Below are 23,314 nucleotides of genomic sequence, written 5' to 3'. Positions count from 1 at the left end.
GTCCTGGCAATGTTCTCTTTTGGAAGATTTCATATTGGCAAAATCCCCAGAGTAGAGAATATGGACAATTGCTGTTAATCTTTCTTTGTTCTGCCTAAGTAGAGGAGGAAGCAGAGTTTGCCCTGACTGCTGCTAATTCTAGCATGTGAGTTGTCAGGCCTTCTTGTGCTCAATATCTCTATGTGCTTAGAAAAGTGTAGATTACTCAAAGACAGTTTGAGTGTTCATCTCCTTTTTCTCTGTGCACCATGTTCCACAGTTTGGAGAAAAGTAAATAAATTTCTGTCATGCTTAAGGCCTGATTACTTGTATTTGTCTCCTCAGTGCTGCTGACCAGAGTAAATTTCTTTCCAAATTCAGCCATTCCTACCCCGCCTTGTCACCTTGGTGCTGCTCACACAACCAATGGAAAGTCTGTGTTACCCCCAAAGTTACCTGCTCATAAACAGAGATTGTAGCAGCAAATAAGCTGTGGTGAAGTGTTCCTGGCTACAGCTTTACACCACTCTGCTTGGCATTATCTGTGGTCTAGAAAGAAACCCTAGAAAATGTTTCTTGTCCTGTGATCTCATCCAGTCACACCTTACTAAATTACAACTGACTAAGAAACAGAAATGTCCTTGTCTCCGTGCTTACCATTTGTCCTGATTCTTAGTCAGTCACAACTTGTTTTGTGTTCTGCTCCTACTTTGTATGCAAAACAGAAATGCAAAATATGCCCATGAAAGCTTCTTGGGAAACAGCTGTTTATGCAATAGAGATAGAGCCTAACTGGTATTCATCTGCCCAGTAATCTGGACAGGTGAATTCTAATGCCATTTAAAATGTACATCATTCATATATGTATGTCCTGATCTACCTTTTGTTGTAAGATGATCGTGAGGATAAAGATGTTTGCTTAGTCTTTTATTCCATGTCTGCAAAAACAGGTCATAATGCCAGACTGTTTATCTGCATAGTCATTATTCTAGCAGTATTTTATGCTATTCTGTAAAATGCTGTAAACACCTATGCTATCAAAGGTATCATAGAAAGACCCAGATGTGACCCATTCATTTAGATGAATGTTAACAGAGTAAGACTTTTATTGTCTAGACACAGGCGTTCTCTTAAATGGACAGATCATACATTCAGGACAGTGGGTATTTGGAAAAAGGACAGGGGAGAACTACTGGAGGAGGTCCATCATTATTTTCCATGAGTGATGAATAATTATTGATGTTTGAATTAGAGTGAAGCTAGAAGACTTGGGGAAGCTAGCAAAGTGTGCTTATGTGGTTGAACTTCTTAGTTTTCAGTGAATACAGTTTTGAGTAATTCAGATTTAGTTATTTTAAAATTTCAATGAATTGTCTGTTCTTCTGTTACATCTTAATTTGTGTGAGATGTGAATATGAGAGCAATTGAGGAGCTCCTGAAAAAGAGAGAGAGGCTTTTTTCAGGAAAGTCATGAGGGGAGATTCTCAGCTGTGATCAGTGGAACTTACTTTAAATGAGGGCAATTTAAAAGAGCTAATGGTTTAAAGAGATGCTGTTACATAAAGTGAAGCTTTGAAGAGCATACTTGTGAAGCAGATACAGATTATATTGATTTGTCAGTGTTTTTTTTTTTTCTTCTAGTCCTTTTTTATAAACACAGATCTTTCATTCTGGTGTGTTCCAAAATCTTCCTTTGCGAAAGCAATAATGGTGGATGATGAATAAGCAAAAAGAGCATTTTGTTTAAAGATGCTTGGTTTTCACACAGATGAGCTTTGCAGCAAGGAAATTTGTTTTTTAAACAGATTCCTTTTTATGAAGGACAGTCCTTTTTAATGGGTAGGAGAAGGAAGGGATTTGAGGAGCTGGTATGGCAAGGAAGGAGAATCATTTTCCTTTTGTAACTTCCTGCACATTAATGCAATTCTGGGGATTGTAAAAATAATGCTGTTCCCACCCCCGCCCCCTGCTGTGAGTGGTTTTCTCTGTCTTGCTGTTGAGCATCTTGCTAAGAGATTACTGTGAGACTGAAGGGCTTAGAGTCTGCTGGAACAGCAGTGGGCAGGGAGAAAAACAAATATTTCCTTGTCACATCTTAGAGATACTGGTTGTTTTCTAATAACCATGTCCCTGCTGCAGGTTGCACTCTACCAGTTAATTATTAGCCTATAAGATTCAGCTTAGCTTGGGCTCCATCAAATCGGCTGATGAAGCATGTGTCAGAAGCCAGGGACCTCTTTCCATGGCAGATATGCCTTATGAATTATAAGATTCTGATCTAAAGACAACTAAAATCATTAGAGCCCTTGGTTCAGGACATAAATTTGTGGGCAAACTGTTGGCTGAAGCATCATCACTGGTCTCTGCTGCCAGGTTAAGCCAAAAGGCTCGTCAGAGACTAGGTTGATGTATTTGTGATTAGTGTTGTGGACCTAACACTGACAGTCTTAGTTTTTTTTGCTGCTTGCTTACTGCTTAACTTTTTGTTTCTTACTAATGATATGCTGTTTGGTCCTTGGTGGAAAATATATCAAGTTCATATATACTGTGTAGGTTTGTAGAAAACCTGTGACTTGTAATTGAGCGCTTTGCCTATTATGAAGCTTAGTGGAGGAAGGCAGGCTGAAGAAACTCATTCGGGTAGTAAAGGGGAGCACTAAGTCCGTCCTTTGTTCCTGCTGGACTGTGTTAGGGTGTGGGTTAATGTGCAGCCCAACAGAAGTTTGAAATTCTCATTTTAATTCAGTGCCTTATTCGCTCTCCTTCGGGGCAAAGTTGCATCGGATGGAGTGCCGGGTGAAAGCTGATTTCACAGAAGGAGGGCTAAGGCAAGGACTGGAGTCTGTGATCATGAAATGAATACATCATTCTCTCTATTGTGTTTCCTTTCTAGGTAAATGTTACAGCACATATATACGAGAAACAATTGCATGCCTTTATTAGTGTAATTTTTTTTTTTTTAGTACCAATTTTACTTTTTGCTGAGGACACTAGATGCTTTGCACTTAGAGGCCTACTTTTGTGGATAGGAAGACAGGGCATGCTTACTTTCTTTGGCTCTGTTGCTGTCTTTCTGTACGAGCATAACTTTTTTGTGCTCTGATTTCTCTATCTGTTAATGAAGGCTAATGCCATTTATCCATCTTTGGATGATGTTCTCTGAGATTTCCTGTTAAAATACAGAATGTAACTGTTTTTTATGGCTAGTCTTTACTATTCAGAAAGCAAGTAACACAAATTAATATGGTCATCCATTTTGACATTGCTTGGGATTTGAGTTGTTTGGATGGCCATGATTTAAAATGACTTACCTTTGTTTTGCTAGCATAGGTTATGACAGCTTCTTGACTGTATGTTTGGACCTGTGTGTACTGATTTGCTTTCCCCTTATCTTGTTACAGTTCTGCAAGTAACATTTTCCTTGGCCTTTGGTGCCCAATTGTTGCACATTTCTCTGATCTGTGTAGTATGAATGTCAAACAGCTAATGTAACATAGTGAGCCCTTGAATATTCTGCAAATCTGGCATCTGTGGATGTGGCCCTCCCTGCAGAAATTGCAGTCGTTGTCCCTATGGCTGTGCCTTTGCTAGTTCTTAAAAATCTAAGGTGCCTGTTTTAATCTCCCTGCCTATAAAAGGAATAAGGATTCCAGACTTAGATGCCTGTCTAAGATCAGTCACGCTCCCCGCTCCCCTTAGTCCCTTGCCCTGGTTTAGATGGCTGTACTTCTCATACGAAATTGAAAAGCTTGCACCTCCTTGATTCCCCGCCCCTCCCCCTTTTTTTTCCTCTTTCAGTTTTGTGCTTTCTTGTTGCAGTGCTTTTGCTTGCCAGGTTGGTTGGCTAAAGCCCAGAGATGTTGATCAAAGAGAGGTTGCCAAAGAGACTGTTCAGCCCTATGTCTTCTAAAAGGAGCCTCTATCTGCATCTCATTATGGCCACCAAAAACATACTGTGATTTTTATTAAAACACATCTGCTCCACTTCTTTCAAATGGTGTAGCTTGCTCATGATCTTAATGAAAGTGCTGTGTGATTACATTATAAAATGCCTGTGAAGAAGATTCATGGAAATCTTGCATACTGCGGAGAGGTAGGGTTTTGTTTGAATATGCAAGTTCCCATAAACCACGATGAGGTCTGGAAAAATTTCAGCAGATATCAGGTATTTAATCAAATGTATTGCCTCAGCTTGATGTTACTGCATATTCTGTGGAAAGTCAGTACTAGTGTTCTGAGCTCTAGTCTCCTAGCATAAGTGAGAACTACATCCAAACAGTTACAACACAACAGTGAAGTGTGGGGTCAAAATGAAACAGCTCATCGGAGTTTAAGTTGCTGAGACCTGGGGTGGGAGATATGGGTCACACAGGAAATTTTTTTTATTGGGGGGAAAATATCAGTAAACTTAGGAAGAAGGAAAGCATATTTATGGAGTATAACTATCCTAAAGACCATTCTTTCTTGTTTATATGGTGGTGTTGCCCCAGTTAGGTTTAACTACCAGCTCCAGCATAAGTAGCAGGACAGCTGCCATGAACACGACTGCTGGAGGATTCCAGAAGAGGTGGTTGCTCTTTCCTCTGGTTAATAGTCTTTTAGCATGGTTCAGCAGGTTAACTAAATCCAGAACTTTCTTCCCCACTTCAATGGATTTAAGCTTGACTAGCCTGGTACATACTACACTTCTGGGCTGGTTCCAGTTTCTTGCTACTCTTCGCTGTGCTGTCAGTGCTGTTGTGCCAGGGACAATTAATGAAGTAGAAATTTTTAAGCCCCCTATGCCCTCTGAACCATAGCCTGCCTAACTGGGATTTGCCTTTTGAAGTTTTAATAATTGTGGATGATACCCATATGTTACTGTGGACTGTTGTTGCATGCTTGATATTAAAGAATGCATCATGGCTTAAAAAAAATGAACAAACAAACAAAACCTGGTAATACAGTTGTTTGTAGGAGGACTGGGGGAACAGATCCTAGGACTCTTGCCTTCCATTCTGGTGTCTTAACCACTGCATCATTCCCCTTACCTGTGTATTTGATTGCTTTTACTTATTAGGCACTTCTAGAATAATAGTTACTTGAGTTCTGGACCAGAAATACCAAGTACCTGAACTCCTTGATGTGTTTTTGGAAAAATGTGCATATTCTCTGAAATATAAATTCATCTAAAAATAGTACCCTGCAGTTGCAAAACTACGCATAGACCATGTGACCAGAGCCAGCCATTCCAGAGGACAGGAACTTTAATCTTTGTCTTCCACGAGTGTCGACTCTAAAATCTATTGATGGCAATATGAAGCACACCACACGTTGTTGCATATTATTTTATGGGAAAAGAAGGATGAAGAAAGGGGTGGGATTAAGACCTGAGGAATATGGGACTTGAATGCAGCAGGAAGGGAGATGCTCAGCTAAAGGAGAGAAATGATGGGAACAGCAGTGTCCCAAAGGTGAGCATTTTTTCCATGAGATGACTATAAAGTGCTGTACAAATAACTAAATGTTTAGTTACAGGAAAGAGGCTGTTCTTTGTAACAGTTGCTGTGCAAACCTCTCATTGTTATCAAAGGGAGACTCATTGAAGGTCAGAGTTTCAAGTTCTGCATTTGTACCGTGGCTCATACAGCACAGTTGGGCATGGTGCTTGGTCACTTCTGGAGGAGGAGAGCCTTTATCTTCTACTTGGCTAGTCAAAATGGCAGGCTAGTCTTTTCCATTAAATAAAGGCCTCAAAAGGATTTTGAGATCTGTCAGAGCACATTTCAGCTCTCACTGTGTGAACACGCCAGTATCCTTTTCCAAAGCGTGCATGCGAGTGATGACCAGACTTATGGCCAAGACATAACTAGCACATGTACTGGGAGGCAGCAGCTAGGAGGGAGGCACTCTGCAAAGCATGGCTGCCCTGCAGTTTTGACACAGCTATCCTTTACAAACACAGAGAAGAGCCAATGCACTGTCATTGCCCTTGGAGCAAGGGGACTTGTTTCTAGTCTTTCTTGAGTTAAGCTTTCTGTGACTTGTGAATTTGGGTCTTCTCTCTTCTCACAAGAATGTTGAGGCTCTAGCTCTCCCTACAGTGGCCAGAAACAGCTCTGAACTAACTGGAACAACTTGCTAATATGAGGGTTGTCATCATTCCCTTCATGTTTTTTCTCTCCCTTCCCCTCCTAATAAATTCAAACCAGGACCTTGCTGGCACAGAAATGGAAGCCTCCAAGGGAGGGTTTGAATTTGCCAGGTAGTGGGAGAAGTGCGTTCCTGCTGACCAGCCTACTCCTGCCTGCTTCCGTTCACAGCCTGCTGCATTCAGAGCAGGACTGGCTGTGGATATCACTTCAGTGCTTTCTGTAGTATAGCCTTAATCAGCATCAGCAATTACTCTTTTTATTTTTCCAAACACATGAGTTCATTTTGAGAGACCTGAGATTCATTTCTATAGTATGTTCTACGTTGGAGAGAATGAAGAGGAAGAAACTATCTTTCGGCCCCAGTCTGTTTTCAGATAAACATTTCAATGCGGGTGTGTATAATCCTTTCTCTCCCAGACTTTAGTTTAATCCCTTTTCCCTGAACAAATAGGTGTCCTCTGGCAAGGAACTGATGTGTGGCTGTAAATAGGCAGTGTTTTTATTATCCAGTTAATCTCCATTTATTATCACACATTCAACAAACAGCAGACGCTCCCCTACTTGTTTGTCTGTTCACAGGAAGAAATTTTACCTTAGTCAGTGGATTATGGCAAAGGCTGAGTGAATCACTGTGCTTCAACATGGTCAGCCCTTTCAGGGTTATTCAAACAATGGGACTGATCAGCCAGCTAGATAAAATGTTTAATGCTCTAGATTGTCAGGATCATCAATTCAGTATTCATGTCTCTATAGTATTGCCTAAAGCCAGTGTTAAAATGGAACTAGAGGTTACATCAATGTAGCAGATGAGCTTTGAGTGTTTGGTGGTTGCAATACACATGGTGTTTTGAACTGTTAGACTGAATTCAGGCTTCATCTGAATCCCTGTGTCACCGCTTTTCAAATGTGATGCTTTGAACTTTACGTAATAGGCTGAGGACGTAATATGTGTAGTTCTGTCAGTGTTATACGCTGCAGCCTGCGATAAATGACTGAAGGTAGCAGGATATTGAAGTGTAATAGTCTTCTTGTTCACCTTTTCTCAATTACTGCACATCTGAAATTACCTTCTGCCTTTGCCTGGAATCCCTTGTGCTTCCCAATCCCAGGCTGCTGAACTGCTTTCTTCCCCTAACACTTCCCCTCCCCTCCCAGCCTCTTACCCTGCTAGGGTCATCTGTGTCCATGTTCCAGCAGGCTGAGTTTCTGTATTCCTGTTTTCCCAACTGAAGCAAAGATTTGTATGCAACTGCCATTAACAATAACTACTTGCACAAGTACTACACATGTGCTTGGTTCAACAAGGTTACTGAATTTTCTTGTTTTTCCCAAGCTTCTGCTATTAAAGCAGTGGATGATCTTCCTGAAAAGTCACTGCTGATCAGCAGCACGTTCCATGTGCTGTTAGTCACAGCAGCTGCAGTTTACTCAAATGCTCAGTTTACCCAAAGACATTACCTCATTCAGTGCTTTTGTTGCCCTGGGTGCTGGCCAGACATGATTATTTTCCTTGAACTTGGCCATTTCTGCCCCATGTTTCTTCCCAATTGAGCAGCAGAAGTGTTACACAGCATCTTTCTGATACTTGTTACTCGCTTTGCTAGAGGTCTATCTGTATAGATTGTCCTGGCTGAACAAGGGGGAGAAAATACCCAGCCTAATGCCCTGAAGCATGGCATCTTTGAGGTACTTGGTGAATATTTATTTGCACAATTGCTTTTGTAGTGAATCAGATGCTAATACTTACTTTTTCTTTGAAGGGGTTCACTCAGGTCTGCTTTTGTGTAATGTAAAACTTCATACTACTGCTAGGCTTGCCTTGACAGAATAAAAAGCAAAATCCTAGTGACAAGATTAGGAGATTCTGCAGTGTAATAGTCTGATTATTGATGATGTCTTGTATTATCACATAACCAAAAATAGCAATTATTCTAGTGCAATGACTGGGCTTTAAGATAGGGTACTGCATATGAACAACAGGAAAATGAACAAAGATGAGAAAATGAACAAAGATGAGAAAATGTGTCCACATGAGCATTGGTGGTCATTAGATTGCATTTGTTGAGCTGCTGTGGCAGGTGTTAGGTTGTCACAGTCCTGACTGGAGAATGTACGTATATGAAAAACCTTTCCTTGGTAGTGCTGCGCATTCACCTTCTAAGCAGCATGTCTGAAAACATAGCCCTGTCTTCTGGTAAAAGTAAAGCTTTTAAAAGATGACACTGTCACTGAAGTTGGCAAATTAGTCAACTCCTTACTGTTATTTTATTCCTTTTCTATTTAAAGCAATGCATGTCCTAGCAGGAGAGGGCAGTTACCAATTCTGAAGTATTCCTCAAGATAGTGTGTGCTAGCGTTGGGGAGAGGCAGATGGACAGACCCTGAAGATATTTTCAGTAACACAATTAACATGGACTTTTTCCAGCAGAATAAATAGGGTGTTTGGGTCTTTGTTATTTAAATTCTGATCACTGTAGGAGCTAGCTGCAAACTCATCTAGTGTTAATGTTTTTCACTGATAAGAGCATTAGGATCAGTCCAGTGATGCAAGAGCATGCATCAAACTGATGTTAGGGGCTCTATGGTAGAAGACCCACCTCAGGGTAGGGCTTTTGGAGGAGCTGAGCATACAGATCTTTTGGCCTCCAGAAGGATGTCTCAACACTTCGTGCTAGAGAAGGTGACTTCTCTTGGACTAGCAGTGACAAGTATTTTTCAGAGGCAGATGGGTTGTTTTTTTCTGTCTCCATAGGTGTACTATGTTGTCTAACAGAAAATGCTGGTAGGGTTTTCTGGCTCCTGAGTTAGCGATGGGAACAGTGAATATGGTAAATATTCACAGTGAATATCACCTTCATTATTAGAGATGACACTGAAGCAATCCAGAAGGCCACTCTACAAAATTAATGTCAAAATACCAATTGATGCAAGCTGGGCTTAATGATCTGTGTATATTGGAATACACTGTGGCTGAGTTTTCAAGTGTGTCTGAATGATTCAGCAACAAATGCTAGTGGCTTTTTGTACTTCTGTTGTAGCCAAGTCTTCTAAAGGCACTGAGACACATACTGATGCAGAGGGACCCTAGATTCATAGGTATCTTTAAAATATCTGACCCTTTGAAAATTCTTGTGTAACGTGAAAACCAGTTTGGAAATACGACAAAAAAATGCTCACCTTTTTTCTTCAGGACATCATTTTGGATACCATCAAGTTGAACCACAGAGTCTGTCAGCTTTTAACAGACTTGCAGGTTTACAACCTTGCATGGTGACTATGTTGTTAGGGTTCCAGGTTAGGGCTCTTAACTGTGCTAGAAGAGATTTTTCAAAACTTGGGCAGACAGCAGCAGAAAGCTTTCTCCTGCATTGCATGCAGAGCTGTCCTAGGAAAAAGTTAAAAGCTAAGACTACATCAAGTTTGGCAACCCCTGCCTTAAAGGCTATAAAACCCTCTCCCTTTCTTTATGCAGTTTTGAAGTGTGAAGGTGATATGAGTGCTCATGGTCTGCTAGATCATTTTATTCCTAATGTAGTGACACTTCTTCTTTATTCTGTAGATCCAACCAGTTATCGATCAAGTATTCTCTTTTTCTGAAGTTCCAAAGGCCTTTCTGAAATTGGAAGGAGGACATGCACGTGGAAAAACAGTGATCAATGTCATTAATAAAAAATAAAGGTAGCTCTAATCATTGTTCTGCCTGCAGTCTGTCCTTAACTAGTAAATGACATTTGAACATGAATTGGTATATAGAAAGTATTATTTCTTAAAGAGCTCAGAAAAAGGATGCATCATTAAAAAAAAAATCTGTTTTAGAAAAGCCTCTTTGATTCCTTCCTACTTCACTTGTAAATAAGTCTGTGGAACACACAAACAGTACTGTCCTTTCAGGGATTTCTAAATAAAAAAAGATGTTCAAAATGAAAATTGAAGTCTTGCAGGACACACTTGCTCTTGGGGGTAAAAGGAACAGTTGGCAGCACTTTTAGTTTGTAGAGCTGTGGAGACTTTCTAGATATGGTTTGGCTAAGAACCAGAATGGTGTGTAGATAACCACCAAGTACAGTATTGCTAGTACTGAATAATAAATAGTAGTCAACAATTTTTAAATGAGATTCACAGTAGTGGTTAAATGTTACAGCTGAGAGCTCTTTACCTTTAAGTGTGTGTACAGTGCCTGACATAGTAATGTAATAAATCCTTATTGATACAATCATATGAAGGTGAGCAAGCTGTATCAGTAGGTATGTTTTTTAATCATTTTGAGTTTCCTTAAAAAGGAGCTGTTTTCATTCCTTCAGGTTATTTGAGAGAAAGCTATTGGAGTGAGGAGGAAAAAAAGTGAACTCTCTGCAGAAGTACACTTGTATCTAATTGTCCATGTGAAACTTGTGCTGTCCTTTCTTCCTTGGCCTTCCATATTGTTTACCTTTATTAATGTATAGTGTTTGACTCAGCCTACTTTATCTTCAGAACCTGTACACTTCACCTGTATTAGGTACAGTTGGATTGCTGTCTCAAGACCGTAATTTAAGCTTGATACGCTTTCACCAAATCTCTCTTAGCGTAACTGATCCAAGTAGACATATGAAACAACATCAGTCTGTAACGGATAATTATTCTAGTGGCCAAACTCATGGTACAGATCCAGCTGACTAGAGGGTTCATGTAGGTGGGTCAGAGGTGCTTTTGTCAGTGATCAGGAGCCCCTGCTCCTTCCATGCCCCCCATCACTGCTGGTGTTACCATGCTGGAGGGGTGTTTGTTTTTTAACTATTCATTTTGCCAGAGATAGGATACAGAATGACTTCGCCTGCAGTTATGCAAGTAGGTGAAAGGAGAGTGGTAACCTAGTAATCCAGAACTGCGCATTTTACTTTGGTGCAGCTATGGTGGTGGAAAAAAACACCATGTAGTGCTCCTGTGGCCACAGCCATGCGACCTGGTGGCCCCATGAACGCAGTATATATTCCTCAGAGGCTGCAGGTACTCCACACTTGTTCATCCCTTATTAACATTATGGACAGAATAGGGCACAAGGGAAGTAACTGAAATGTCAGTTTTCTACCTTTAAAAATAATCAAAAGTTACCTACCCTAAATTTATTTGTGAAATGCCATATTATATTTAGCAAGAGCACATCAATATGACAAAGTACCACAGTTTGGAACCAATAACAGCACATTTTCCATAAAGAACTAAAAGCAGCACCTTTCAGAGCAACAAAACTTGAGTACTTCTGTACAAAAGGAGGAATGTTAGTAAGGCACTTCCTCTCAGGTGGTAACAATAAAAGCACCAGTATCCTTTGAGGCAACATAATAGTAATGCAAATGTTACTTTTAAACAGATCACTATGCAAGACAAAGGATGCTCCTAGGAGCAAGTTGTAGTAACACTGGTCTAAGCCAGAACAAAACACAGCAGCATAGTACAAGAGTTGTTCATATTTTACTTTTCTGTCAACATTATTAAAGAAAACTAACAAATACAGTTTCAACACAGGGCAACAGAAGAACCTCCTACACTCATTTAATAGGTCTGACTTGTCACAAGCTCTTTCCTAAACTGGTACCACTTACTTCGAACAGGCACTGCCCTTGTGACTGGGTACGTATCCAAGCTTGGCTATGCCACTAACTACAGCAGTCTGACATTTTCTTCCCAACAGCAACTGGGAGGCAGCAGCCCACCACAGACGCTGCTCTCCAACACCACCTGAAATACTTGGAGTAGGGCATGCTCCACAGTAAGCTAGAGCATAAATAAGCCAGCAGAGGCCAAACAGCAGCATCTGAAAAGTCTAGTAACCACTGCACTTTTTCTATCATTTACAGTGATACTTTCCTTAAGAATTCTTGTTTTCTGTATGGTAAATGATTTTTAAGCTTAGGAAGACTGTACTTAAATTGTTTTAAAGGGTAAAAATCTGTCTTGGCAAACGAGTGAAATACTTGTAATTCAAAAAATTAGGCAGCCTAGAAAATGGGCAAGTTCTTCATATTCTGATGCATCCTTTAGCCAGCCCTCTCTTTTTGTTGACAAACTTCCTCTCTCTACATGACAAAAATCTAGATTTTTTTCTTAATTTAGGACTACTACTGTAGCATACTAACTATATTTGAAACCACATATTAAACATTCTCTGGATATGCTCTGTGCTAGCAGTCTTTAAACTTTCAGTAAACATAACTTTGTTCCAGTGAAACAAATATATTAATTTTCAGTAGTGACTATTCCTCTATACTACAGCCCATAGATTCATGTTGCTATACCCCCATACACACTGCACTCCTGTCCTTTATAAAATAAGCTTTAACTACTTTTTAGCCCTTTTCTCAGTTAAAAAAAATTTAAAATAATTTAAAATTATGGTTACGAACTGTTCTGGATTAAGTGCTCACTGACATGATTATAACTCCATGTGGTCTCTCCCACCTTTAGTTCTTTCATGTAGCCTGAGGGACACTGCCATTCTTTATATCACAGTGGTTTGTGAAGATAAAAAAAAAAGATTGAGAGATACTCAAGTTTTTATAGGGATAATAATCTTAACTGGAGAGACATAAAATCATTCTGTTGCTTGTTCTTCTTAATATTGCAAAGAAAAGACAAAAGTCTCATTGTTGATCTCGTATCCTTCAATGATGGCAGTGCCAATTCTAGCATCCAGCATAGTGGCCAATTCAAACGTTGTCTTGGCTTGTTTGGATTTATGCAACCAGTGGTTCCCAACACTGCGTTAACCTTTCTTCACTGACTGTGTTGACAACAACATGGTCGTGATCATACTGCATGCCCCCTGGAAAGAAAAATTCAAAGAGCATTCATAATCTTTGAAATGAGAGACAGACTGGACTCTAGGCTTCAGGCCCATCCTAAGTGCTGATGTAGACAGTTCCTCCTCTTCCCGACAAACTCGTTTTCATCACTGCCTGCTTTTGGAGTTTGTTTTGGAACAGAGAGCCTTGTCTGTTCCCTTCCACCCCCTTCAGTAGTTCAGCACCTCACCCTTTCCAGCCTGGAGGGGAAGGGGAGGAAATCCTCTAACATAGTCACGTCTAGCTCCTGTTAAGACTGTCAACTCCCAAAGTCAAATTTAGCTCCTCAATTTCTCCTCAGTGGTTATCAGTTAAGTCACTTTGCTCTAAAGATGTTTACACTATGAAGTAAGTCTTGCTGTTAACAGACAATACTACCGTGACAACACCAAAGAAAAATTAAAACAAGGCAAGGGATGAGGTCTGGTACTCATTTAGTCTAAATCATCATAATCCTGTATCCACCAGCTGCATCACTATTTGCTGTACACAGAATATCAGCCAGCGTTCAGTAGCTTTAACTGGTAGCTGAACATACCCCTATATCCCTTTCTTTGGATGGGCTTAATTTACTCATGTTACTCAGAATGCCAAATATATTCTCACAGAAGAACACCATTAGAGTTCTGAATTGAATCACCCACAGGCAAAGAAACATTGAGCCAGAACTGAGAGCCAAACCTGATGCTTTCTTCTCAGATCTAATACCTGTGGCAGAAACACAACATGCACATCTTTCATCTCGTACACCGGGTCTGCAACAGCAGGCAGTATTCCCACTGCAAGTACCTGCCTGAGCCAACCATTTGTCCACAGCCCTGGGATACTTCTGCAGACCCTCTCCAAATGAGCGATAACAGCAGGCCTGGCAGTTGAAAGCCATGCATCAAGCTATCAGCATAACCAATACAGACTCCAGCAGATCCAAGAAAGAAATATGCTGGGTACTTGCTAGCAGCTCCTTTACTTTTGTATTAAGGGAACGCCAGCTCAGGCATCGTCCCACTGATCTCCACTTCAGAAATTTGGGACAGGCTTTCTGGTGCCACAGTCCCAAATCTGAGAGGTCTTTAAGAAGGTTAACATCACCACAATTTCTCTCCTCTCCATCACCAGGCAATTTTTAAAAAGCAGTACAGATACATAGCAGAAATATTTGCAAAATTCTCCACAAAGAACAAAAAGGGAAAAACTAATCGAATATTCCCAGAAGAAAAAACCTTTTTACCAGCAGCTACAGGGCGTAACATTAGATACATAGCTCAGTTATCACCGCTATGGCAAAAATATTTTGTAAGCAGTATCTAATAGAATGTAAACATGTAAAAACAGGAAAAAAAATTCCTTTCAGTGGAACAAGAGACTAAATTTACATCCATAAATAAAGAGTGGTACAAGGGACAAGCCACTGTACTAGGCCAGTATATCCACAAGATGGAACTGTCAGCGCACAGTTGAGTAACTGCATTCGCTTGCTGAAGAACTCACTAAGGCTGAGTTTGTGGTCAAGAATGGATTGACAGAATTGACTGGAGCAGAAAATGTTCCTATTAGACTTTCTCAAATAAAAGCTAAATGTATGTACTCTTTCAGATTTACAGCACAGAATTTTTTTTTAAACAAAGAATGCATAATCATTTCAGTTTGTATTTGTAACTGAATCTATACTTTCCTCGCCAGACCTACTGATTGTGAAGTTTTTCAAATATAAATGCAGAATACATAATGTGCTTTTAACATGATTAACTGAAGACAAGCCAGCATATTTCTGCCTTTTCTGTGCAACTCGGAACTCGGTTTAGAAAAAAGTATGCGCAGAGTCACTGTGCAACGACCTTGTGTAAAGACGCTCCTTTGAACTGCACTCTTTTTGATAAGTTTAAATTAATTACTACATGCTTTATATGGCAGTGAAGAGAATTTATGAGTATTTACACCAGTGTTATATCACAGTCAGACATTATATAACCCTTTTCTCACAATTCTGCTAGTCCTGTCCTTTTAATTACAAAGTGCTGACTGTTGACTCTGAGAATTCTGTATTTTTAGTAATTGCTGTGATTAATGTCACAGTATGAATTCAAAATTAATTTTAAAATCACTAAAAATGTAACAGCTATGGGAAATGATTACTTCTCTCCCCCAATACAAACATAATGTAAAAACATCTAATCATGTTAATTCTGCTGACCATTCCATTTGATGCTTTATTGGCCCTATGAAACTATAAAAGCAAAGATAGTTCAAGAACAGTATCATATGAAGCAAACTGCTGTGACAAAAGCTACTGTAAGATGTGCATCAAGTACACACAGATCTCAGGCTGCTATAACAGAATCTCACATTCAGAATACAAACAAAATACCCCTTGCATCTAATCACATCAGCGTACCTGATGTGAAAGTAAAGCCTGCCCTTGCTTTCCTAATATCCTTTGGCTATTACATCTAAAACTATCATATAAGAAAATGTGCACTATACAAATTAAAGCTAATGAGAAGCTATGTTTTTTTCTTGCTTCAGCATTTTAAAATAATTATATTCACATCACCCCATGCCAAGTAAAATTGACAGCTGAGGGTATCTACACTGAGCAGACACTGGGAATACAAGATAAGCAAGTACTGTGAGTTACTAACCTCTACGTAGGAAAAAATGAAATGAAGTCCTAAGGCCTGTATATTTCAAAAGGTCAGGCTAGATAATCTTTTTTGAGTCTAGATTAAAGTAACTATAACATCATGCTTATCTTACAAGCATGCTTAGTACCTATCCCACCATATACACCATGTAATTAAGACAGTGTAATAAGATAATACATTTGCTTACCTTTGATATCCAAAACCAGTTTTGGTTTCATCTTGCTGTAGATCCTGCCATCAGGACTAATGCGCCAATATTGTTTGTCTTCATTCCGCTCAAATGAAAGACCCAGTTTAGAGCCAGGAGTTATAAGATTTCCAACAATTGTCAAGCAGCAATCCTCTGCCATCTATATCATCAGAAAGGCAACAGCAGTTATTCAAAAGGCCTTATTTCTAATATCTCCTTGTTTTTATCTCGAGAGATGTAAGTTGATGAGAACTGGACCTAGGAACTACTTCTTTCCCCTTAAGGAATGTATTTTTCCTCTCTAAACTCGATTTATTTTTCTTTTGTTCCTGTTTCTGCTGACACTCTCCACTACATAAGAACATTAAAACAACCACGCTATATCCGTATAGCAGTATGTTCCTGGTATACTCTCTCAGCCTACAGCAGTTTCCAGCCCAGGGACTTTTCCATGCACAGCTGCTATCTTAGAGTTTAACAGCTTGATGGATACTATCCCATATGTGAAATTGTTAGTCACTCACCCACTAAGACCAGTGTAACCTTTCCACACATGCACCAGACTGTGGAAAGTAGTTCCACATCTTAACTACACATCGTACAAAGAAATACCATTTATTTGATATACAACTACTAGCTTTATTTGAGGCTCTCCTTCCTCCTCAACCTTCCCCCCTTTAAGGGGACAATCTTCTCCATACTAAATATGTGTTTATTCCCTGCTATCTTATCATCCCTCAAACTGCCCCTTGCAAGCTAAAGAGAACTTGCTATATATAGTTGCTCCTTGCATGGAGGCCTGTCACCTCCTCCAGTCATCCTTTTTTGTCCTTTAATTTTTTCTAGTTCTGCAATAACCCTTTTCAGATAGATAAAGGACATAACTGCATACTGTATAATATATAAATTCCACAGTGACACATAACAACATTTTCTTCTTTGTTCTATATTCTTTTCCTAGTCATGTGTATTACTTGAATTCAAACTCTGCAAACATCTTTATGGTTAAAAAAGAGGACTCAAAATCAGACTTATTTGAAAAGAATATTAAAGCTGTATTACTTGCAAATTACATAGAATTATTTTGTATTAACAGTGATTTTTCAGTATTAAAGATCACCATAAGCTTCTTGTAGCTACTGAATTGACTTTAGTGGCTGTTTAAATACCAATCCACCACTGTTGATATGGCCCTAAATTATTAAATACAATTTTGAAAAAGTAGTACTTCTTGCTGTCATAACCTAGAACTGAAATACAAGCCGTGAAATAAGCCAATTTAGTTCTGTAGTTCTGAAATTCTCATCGTACCTAATTTTTTCTCTACTGGGACTTGAAAGCTCACACATTAGGTCCACTAGGTCACTACTGCCCCCATCTCTGAGAAATTCATCAAGACAGAGGTTACCCAAGTTCCTATCTGCTGTTCGTGTCTGCCATTCACGCCTGCTTCTGACAAGTGATAGGAATGACTTTCATATCCTGCTCACTGGCCATCCCAGCTACCAAAAAAAGTCCTTCCTGAAAATCTCAGGCACACCTACACATACAGTGACTAAGAGCCGATAAGATGACCTAAATTGACAGGGACAAAGGCACAAGTTCTTCCAGTGAAGTTTTTCTGCCTGTGTGCATGCATACACCCACTCATGAGCTTAATTTTTTTTCTAAAATGTGGTGTAAGCATTTATGTCAGAGGTCCGTAAGAGTTCAGTCATCTGTGACCAACGTTGCTGTCCTGCACTCAGTACTAAGCTACCTGGCTGCTATACAGCACAAGCTATGCATTTTTCTGTTTGCAAAGAAAAATTATATTTCATAAAATACATGGAAGGTAAAAAAAAAAAAAAAACGAAGAGCATTTACCCAAAGCCATATAATACCACACCGTCCTAATATGAATCCTTCAGTGAAAAGTTTGAGAGGCACTGTCATGAGAAAAGTCTTTTGTATGTGATATTAAAGCTGTTTGCTTAGCTGGCATCATTTTACTGTCCACATAAATCCCCTTTACTACCGCATCTGTCCCGTAAACATGTCCAAACAATGCCTTAGCTTATTAACAGGGAGATTCTTCCCTTCAGGACAGATGACATGGTTACAAATGGCTCCTTTGAAGTTAAACAATCCTATAGAAAGAGTTCACATGATTCTTTGCACTCAAGCTGTTTAACTGTATTAAAGTTAACTTCATTTTCTTTGGCCTGCATCCCTACCTAAGACTGATGTACATGCTTAAACATTATGAACTGTGCATACCTGTGCACACCTCGATGACACTTTGCACATGACTAGTTTTATAGACTGTGAGAAACGTAGAACCTCATTTAGAAACATGCAAGCGGGTGTAGAAAAGGGATGAATTTGACCAATATAGGGATAACCAGCACAAAATTTTTTAGAATTACATCTTTCAGCTTGCCTGACTGCAGGTGAGGGTATCACCTGCACCATGCAATCATCTAACTGCCCCAAATAATACAGGTATGGGTAGCTCAAAAGATTATCAGGAAGGTCTGCATTTTAAAAGGTTTCCCCTGCTGTAACACTTTAGTGGTATTTTCGCTATGGAGACAAGGGGCATGGAAGTGGAGGGAGCACATGAAAAGCAAGATTATGATCTTCTGGTACTTACGGTATTTATTCTTTAGGAAAAAGTAAATTATAACTAAAATCTCTGAGAAATTCAATGACATCAGAAAGGGATATGATACAAATAGTTTATACCAGCCAAAAAACAAAGAGTTCAATGCAAAAAAAAAAAATCTACAAAAAATCATATTTTAGCTGAAATGGACTAAATCTAGAAAATAAAGTAAGATGATATAGTAGAAATTAAATTCAGACAGCCTGAGCATTAAAGGGAAAAGAGAAAATTCACACTGAATTTGAGCCTCACCCGGCATCTTATGAATCCATCCTGATAAACCCAGATTTGATCATCTGAGTCAGTATCTTCTGCAATTTGTATTCTCAGAAGATTTAAGTTGTCTAGATTTCCATCAGCTGACATGAATTTTCCAGTTTCCTTGTTTCGAAGCCTGAAGTACACACGTTTCTACAAAAACAACAGAACTCTTTAACACCAGTCTCTTTAGTGCAGAACACATCCTGCTGTGGTTAACTTCAGGGCAATCACTGCTCAGTACTGAATTTGGTGCCTGCCTCTTTCTTTCAAATGGCTTAAATTTTCTGTTTGGGAATTTAATTCTGAAGTCTATAAACACCTAGAAGAGCCAAGCTTTGAGAATCCTCCATTCTGCATGGAGAGTTCTAGGCCTGTCTATGCACAGAAATCAGTGCACAGTCAAAAAAAAAAAAAAAAAAAAAAAAAAAAAAAAAAAAAAAAGCTATGAATTTTGAATTTATAGCATCACTAACTGTGCTCTGTGTTAACTCGCCATATAAAGGCTCCTAGCCTTCATTAAGGGTGTATTTGTGCAGTGCTGCTTATTTCAGTAACACAAAGTATTTCACTGCACATTCATGTGCATTAACATTTCTATTTAGGCAAGATCTCAGCCAGGACAGTCAAAATGTGTTATTTTTAATTCTCCTTGAGGCTATACAAAGGCAACTCTATGACAGCAAAGAAATGAATTTCTTACAGGTACAAGGAATCTGTGAATTACAAGAAGTTGTTTCCTCAATAAAATATGGCTCAACAAGAACCTCAAGTGTTAGAGCATAGAGAATGGCTGCAGCACATGGACCAAATCAGATGGTCCCCATTTAGAGAAGAAAATGGAAAACATCATGAGAATAATTTTTACACTAGATTTGCAAATTATTTGTTATGTAATAAAAAGGGAAGGATTTTTTTTTCAAAACAAAACACAAAAACACTACTAATTGAAGTATCTAATTTTGTTGGTGAATTTTCTTGTTGTTCCAAAAATAACTTAAGATAGTACAGACAGCATGCCAGTGACCAGTTTGGTAGCTAATTATAAAACAGCTTAAAATATTTTCCATATAATAGTTATAGCCATTAAAATAATTTAGCCAATCCTTATATGGCATCTTCTATACTTTAAAGTGTACTCAATGGACAGTTTAAGCTGAATTACGTAGCCACGTAGCACAATCAATTAGTTTTTATTGAAAACAGAACTGTAGAGCAGTTTCTTTACAAAAGTGCCATTTCTGAAGCCTGTATATGCAACAGATCATACGCTGTTTTTGACTGTATGATAACATTCCCTCATCCCATTACTGAATACAAATTAGGATCTGACAATCTTATAGCAGAGCCTGCTCACCTGAAGCAATGGTCGCAGAGAACCTATCAGACAGTAGCCACTCAGTTTATACCAATCTGGAATTTCGTTTGGTGATAACATCATCTGACGCCCCCTGTAATTACTATGTTCATATATTATCCATCTGGGGAAAAACAACGGCAACAAAAAAGCTTTTGCCATCAAATCCTGCTTCTGAATCAATAAACAGGAAATAATAACAGGAATTTGGGTTTTTTTAATATATATATACACACACACACAATATATATAATGTATAAATCCATATAATATATAAATATTATATATAAAATATATAAACATACATAATATAAACAAGAATCAGTAACAGAATTTGTTACACAAAAAAAGTAGTGTTTACTGTAGGAAAGTCAATGTCCCATAGGACTGGGATTTTTTTTTTAACAGGTCTTCAAAGTAATAAAATCATCTGATTTAGAGCAACTGCATTAAGAAGAGAACCCCGGAGTTCACATTTTGACATCCTGTTATTTAAAAATTACAAGCTGAATGAAACAAAGCATTTTTTTCTCTTAAAGGGGTACCTAACTTTTAAATATCACCTGGTTTCAGGACGTACAGTGACTCCTCAAGGAACGTATATGTACATGCTTTATATATACAGTATATGCTACATTGCTGTATATGCAAAACCAGTAGTTCTGTAGACCTTAATTTGGATGAGCCCAGTCTGCATGGGAAAGAAGCACTAAGGAAGCAGAGTGCTTGTGACAAGCACATACTGGAACTGCAACAGGGTGAAATGCTCTGGGATCTTTTGCTACAGGTTTTAATCTCAGAACACCTCTCTTCTTTCCAAATACTTGAAAATCAGGGGAAGGGGAGAGAAATAGGATAGGGACAGAAAATTTCTGTTTGGCTTTCCCTCATACGTGTGTCCAAGCATCCTAAGAATCACATATTGAGAGCAACCTGTCAGAACCTGTCTCCTGCATCTCTACTAATACCACAGACAGTGAAATACAACTGGACTTTGAAATAGGCTGCTATCCAGAGTTGTCTAGTTTACTCACACTTACAGAAATTATGGCACACTGATTTACTGGGACTATCCAGTAGCCCTAAGTTTTCAGTACATGAACATTGCATATGCACATTTAGCTGTCACCTTATTTCCTCTGACAGATTCTTCAGTAGACTTGTATGTTATATCCAGAAGAAGCACACTCACCTTAATTTTGGAGCTCCTTCATGGCCCGTCCCCATCTATACCCAAATAGGGGCTTAAGAGAATTATGTATGATTATCTTTTAGTAAGGGAGGACAGAAGACCAAAACCCTTTCAAAAAGGAAAACAGTAGGGGTAACAGACGCTGTGAAGCTTGCGGTCTGCGAGAGAACTAGTTCAGCATCTGATACTGCAATAATGAAAACAGAATTTCCATATCATACTCTGCATGTTGCCAGTGACCAACCAGAAAATACATATACATTCACTGGGCAGGAAACGCACACAATTCACAGTTCCATTACCTGAATGGTAACCATGTCCTTGGCAAAGAAACAACCTGATCTTTGACTTCACGTTTTTTCTCCTTATGGAAAGTAAGAATCAATTATACTGCAGTTATGTTGAAAGATACCAAAATCTCAAGAATACACAGCATGCATCTTCTGCACAGCTCTTCTCATGACGTTTATGTTTCAAACTTCAACACAATGCACTAAGGAAACTCCTTCACCAATTTTTCCAGATAGAGAAAATGGTATGTCCTTAGGATTTGGTATTAGCTATCCACTTGAGGGCAGTAGTAAGCAACCCAACAGCATCTCACACACGCTTTGGAAATTTACCTTGCCAAAAAAAAATTCTTAAATGCAGAACAATTACATGGATCTATCATTAAAAAAAAGAAAAAGACTCTTCAAGTTTAAAAATCTGAATGTGTACTTGAGGGAAGCAGCTTAGAGGCAGAGGTTAACACCAGCAAAAACGCAATAAAACAAATTTAACAGATCTGCTGAAATACTGGAAGAGGCTAACACAGTTGTTTTCAAATTGCTTCAGACAGTTTTTAAACTTCATCATGAGCTATTTTTCACATCATCTTTCACATCATCTTTACATGAGTAAAACTGGAGATACAGCTTCTTAAAATAGCTTAAGAATTAGCTGATAACCAAATATATATCAAGAGTCTGACTTGATTCCTGAAATGAAAAGGGAGTACTACTACCAAAGCTAAAAAGGTCCAAATGACTTGGTTGTACCACTGTGTTCAAAACATGCAGCTGAAGTAATAACTATGAAGGCTTATTAAAATGTTTTGAACTCATGACACAAGATATGGATCATACATTGCATGATTTGTTATGATTGAAACCTCAAACAAGAGCATGAAAGTTGGTTTTAAGGATGCTGTGCAAGCTGGCTTTTATGATGCTACGGAATGAGGGAAGGGGTCAGTCCCCTTAACCAGTTTCATATAAATTAATTTCAACTTCCTAGTCAGTGGTGACATGCTGTAGAAACAGAATCTGTGAAAGTGCATTAATGCACTGCACACATTGCAGTATTACAGTTTTATGCTCCTTGTTTTCTGATATCTGTCATTTTTCTGTTGAATAACTATACAACTCCAAAGAATCAAAAAATTATTTTCAACTTACATGCCACCAAGGACTTGGACTGAAGCTATTCGAGGGTTGTATCCCAGGAACTGGAGATTTAAGATTTCTGTACTGAATTCAATTTTCTTTCCGTGGAAACCCACCTTTTCAAAAAGAGCTATACGTGGCTCAGACAGCTCCTGCAAAAGGAAAGTAAGCGCTTTTACAGGACATTAAAACTCCAGATGTGACTGTGAACATCGTTACTCCACACAGCCCTTTTATTTCACACAGTTTGCTGCTTGATTGTTTAAGATCAAAGACCCTGAATAAAGTTTTTCCTCTGCAACAAGTTATTACTAAAGAAAGACAAGTTAAAAAGTTATAATATAAAACCTTATATAAAACACACAGTGGGTCTTTTTGCATGCAACATAAACCCTTATCGTAAAGTGCACACAAATGTCTCTGTGGTTGATTTTCACATAATCACTTAATTATACTTTAAAGCACATTTTAATTAATGCCATATCCCCCTTCCATTGCATTAAACCCCATTTCACTATAGGAATTCTTCTCCTCAGAGCTGAACATGCTGTAATGTAATACTGATTTCTACAGCCTCAAATGATGACATACTTGTCTCATTTTTAACTCTTCCAGTGGGTTATGAAAGTACCAATCTCTCACTAGATCAAAAGCCACAAGATTTGGT

At 38.7% G+C, this 23,314-nt stretch overlaps 2 protein-coding genes across 8 annotated transcripts in view; one reads left to right on the top strand and one right to left on the bottom strand.

Moving 5' to 3' along the window:
• Positions 1-23,314, top strand: part of RTN4IP1 (reticulon 4 interacting protein 1) — a 52,125-nt gene that overhangs the window by 15,309 nt on the left and 13,502 nt on the right. For 2 of the 3 annotated variants that reach the window (XM_026119904.2, XM_026119902.2), the window contains one exon: positions 9,673-9,806. The exons of the other annotated variant lie outside the window; for it this stretch is intronic. In XM_026119904.2, the coding sequence (XP_025975689.2) occupies positions 9,673-9,789 (117 nt within the window). In that variant the 3' untranslated portion in view covers positions 9,790-9,806. Of the gene's footprint in view, positions 1-9,672; positions 9,807-23,314 lie in introns of those variants that run through there. 3 annotated transcript variants of the gene reach the window in all.
• CRYBG1 (crystallin beta-gamma domain containing 1) overlaps positions 11,201-23,314 on the bottom strand; it is a 97,771-nt gene continuing 85,657 nt past the window's right edge. For all 5 annotated transcript variants that reach the window (XM_064508846.1, XM_064508845.1, XM_064508847.1 and 2 more), the window contains 5 exons: positions 22,660-22,799; positions 20,029-20,152; positions 18,666-18,824; positions 15,764-15,926; positions 11,201-12,915 (listed from right to left, as the gene is read on the bottom strand). In XM_064508846.1, coding sequence (XP_064364916.1) covers positions 12,827-12,915; positions 15,764-15,926; positions 18,666-18,824; positions 20,029-20,152; positions 22,660-22,799 — 675 coding nt within the window. In that variant the 3' untranslated portion in view covers positions 11,201-12,826. The remainder of the gene's footprint in view (positions 12,916-15,763; positions 15,927-18,665; positions 18,825-20,028; positions 20,153-22,659; positions 22,800-23,314) is intronic.

This window comes from Dromaius novaehollandiae, chromosome 3 (assembly GCF_036370855.1).
Source record: "Dromaius novaehollandiae isolate bDroNov1 chromosome 3, bDroNov1.hap1, whole genome shotgun sequence".
Classification (NCBI taxonomy): Eukaryota; Metazoa; Chordata; class Aves; order Casuariiformes; family Dromaiidae; genus Dromaius; species Dromaius novaehollandiae.
The sequence above is the reverse complement of the archived record's forward strand: the minus strand, read 5'-3'. Positions and strand labels throughout refer to the sequence as shown.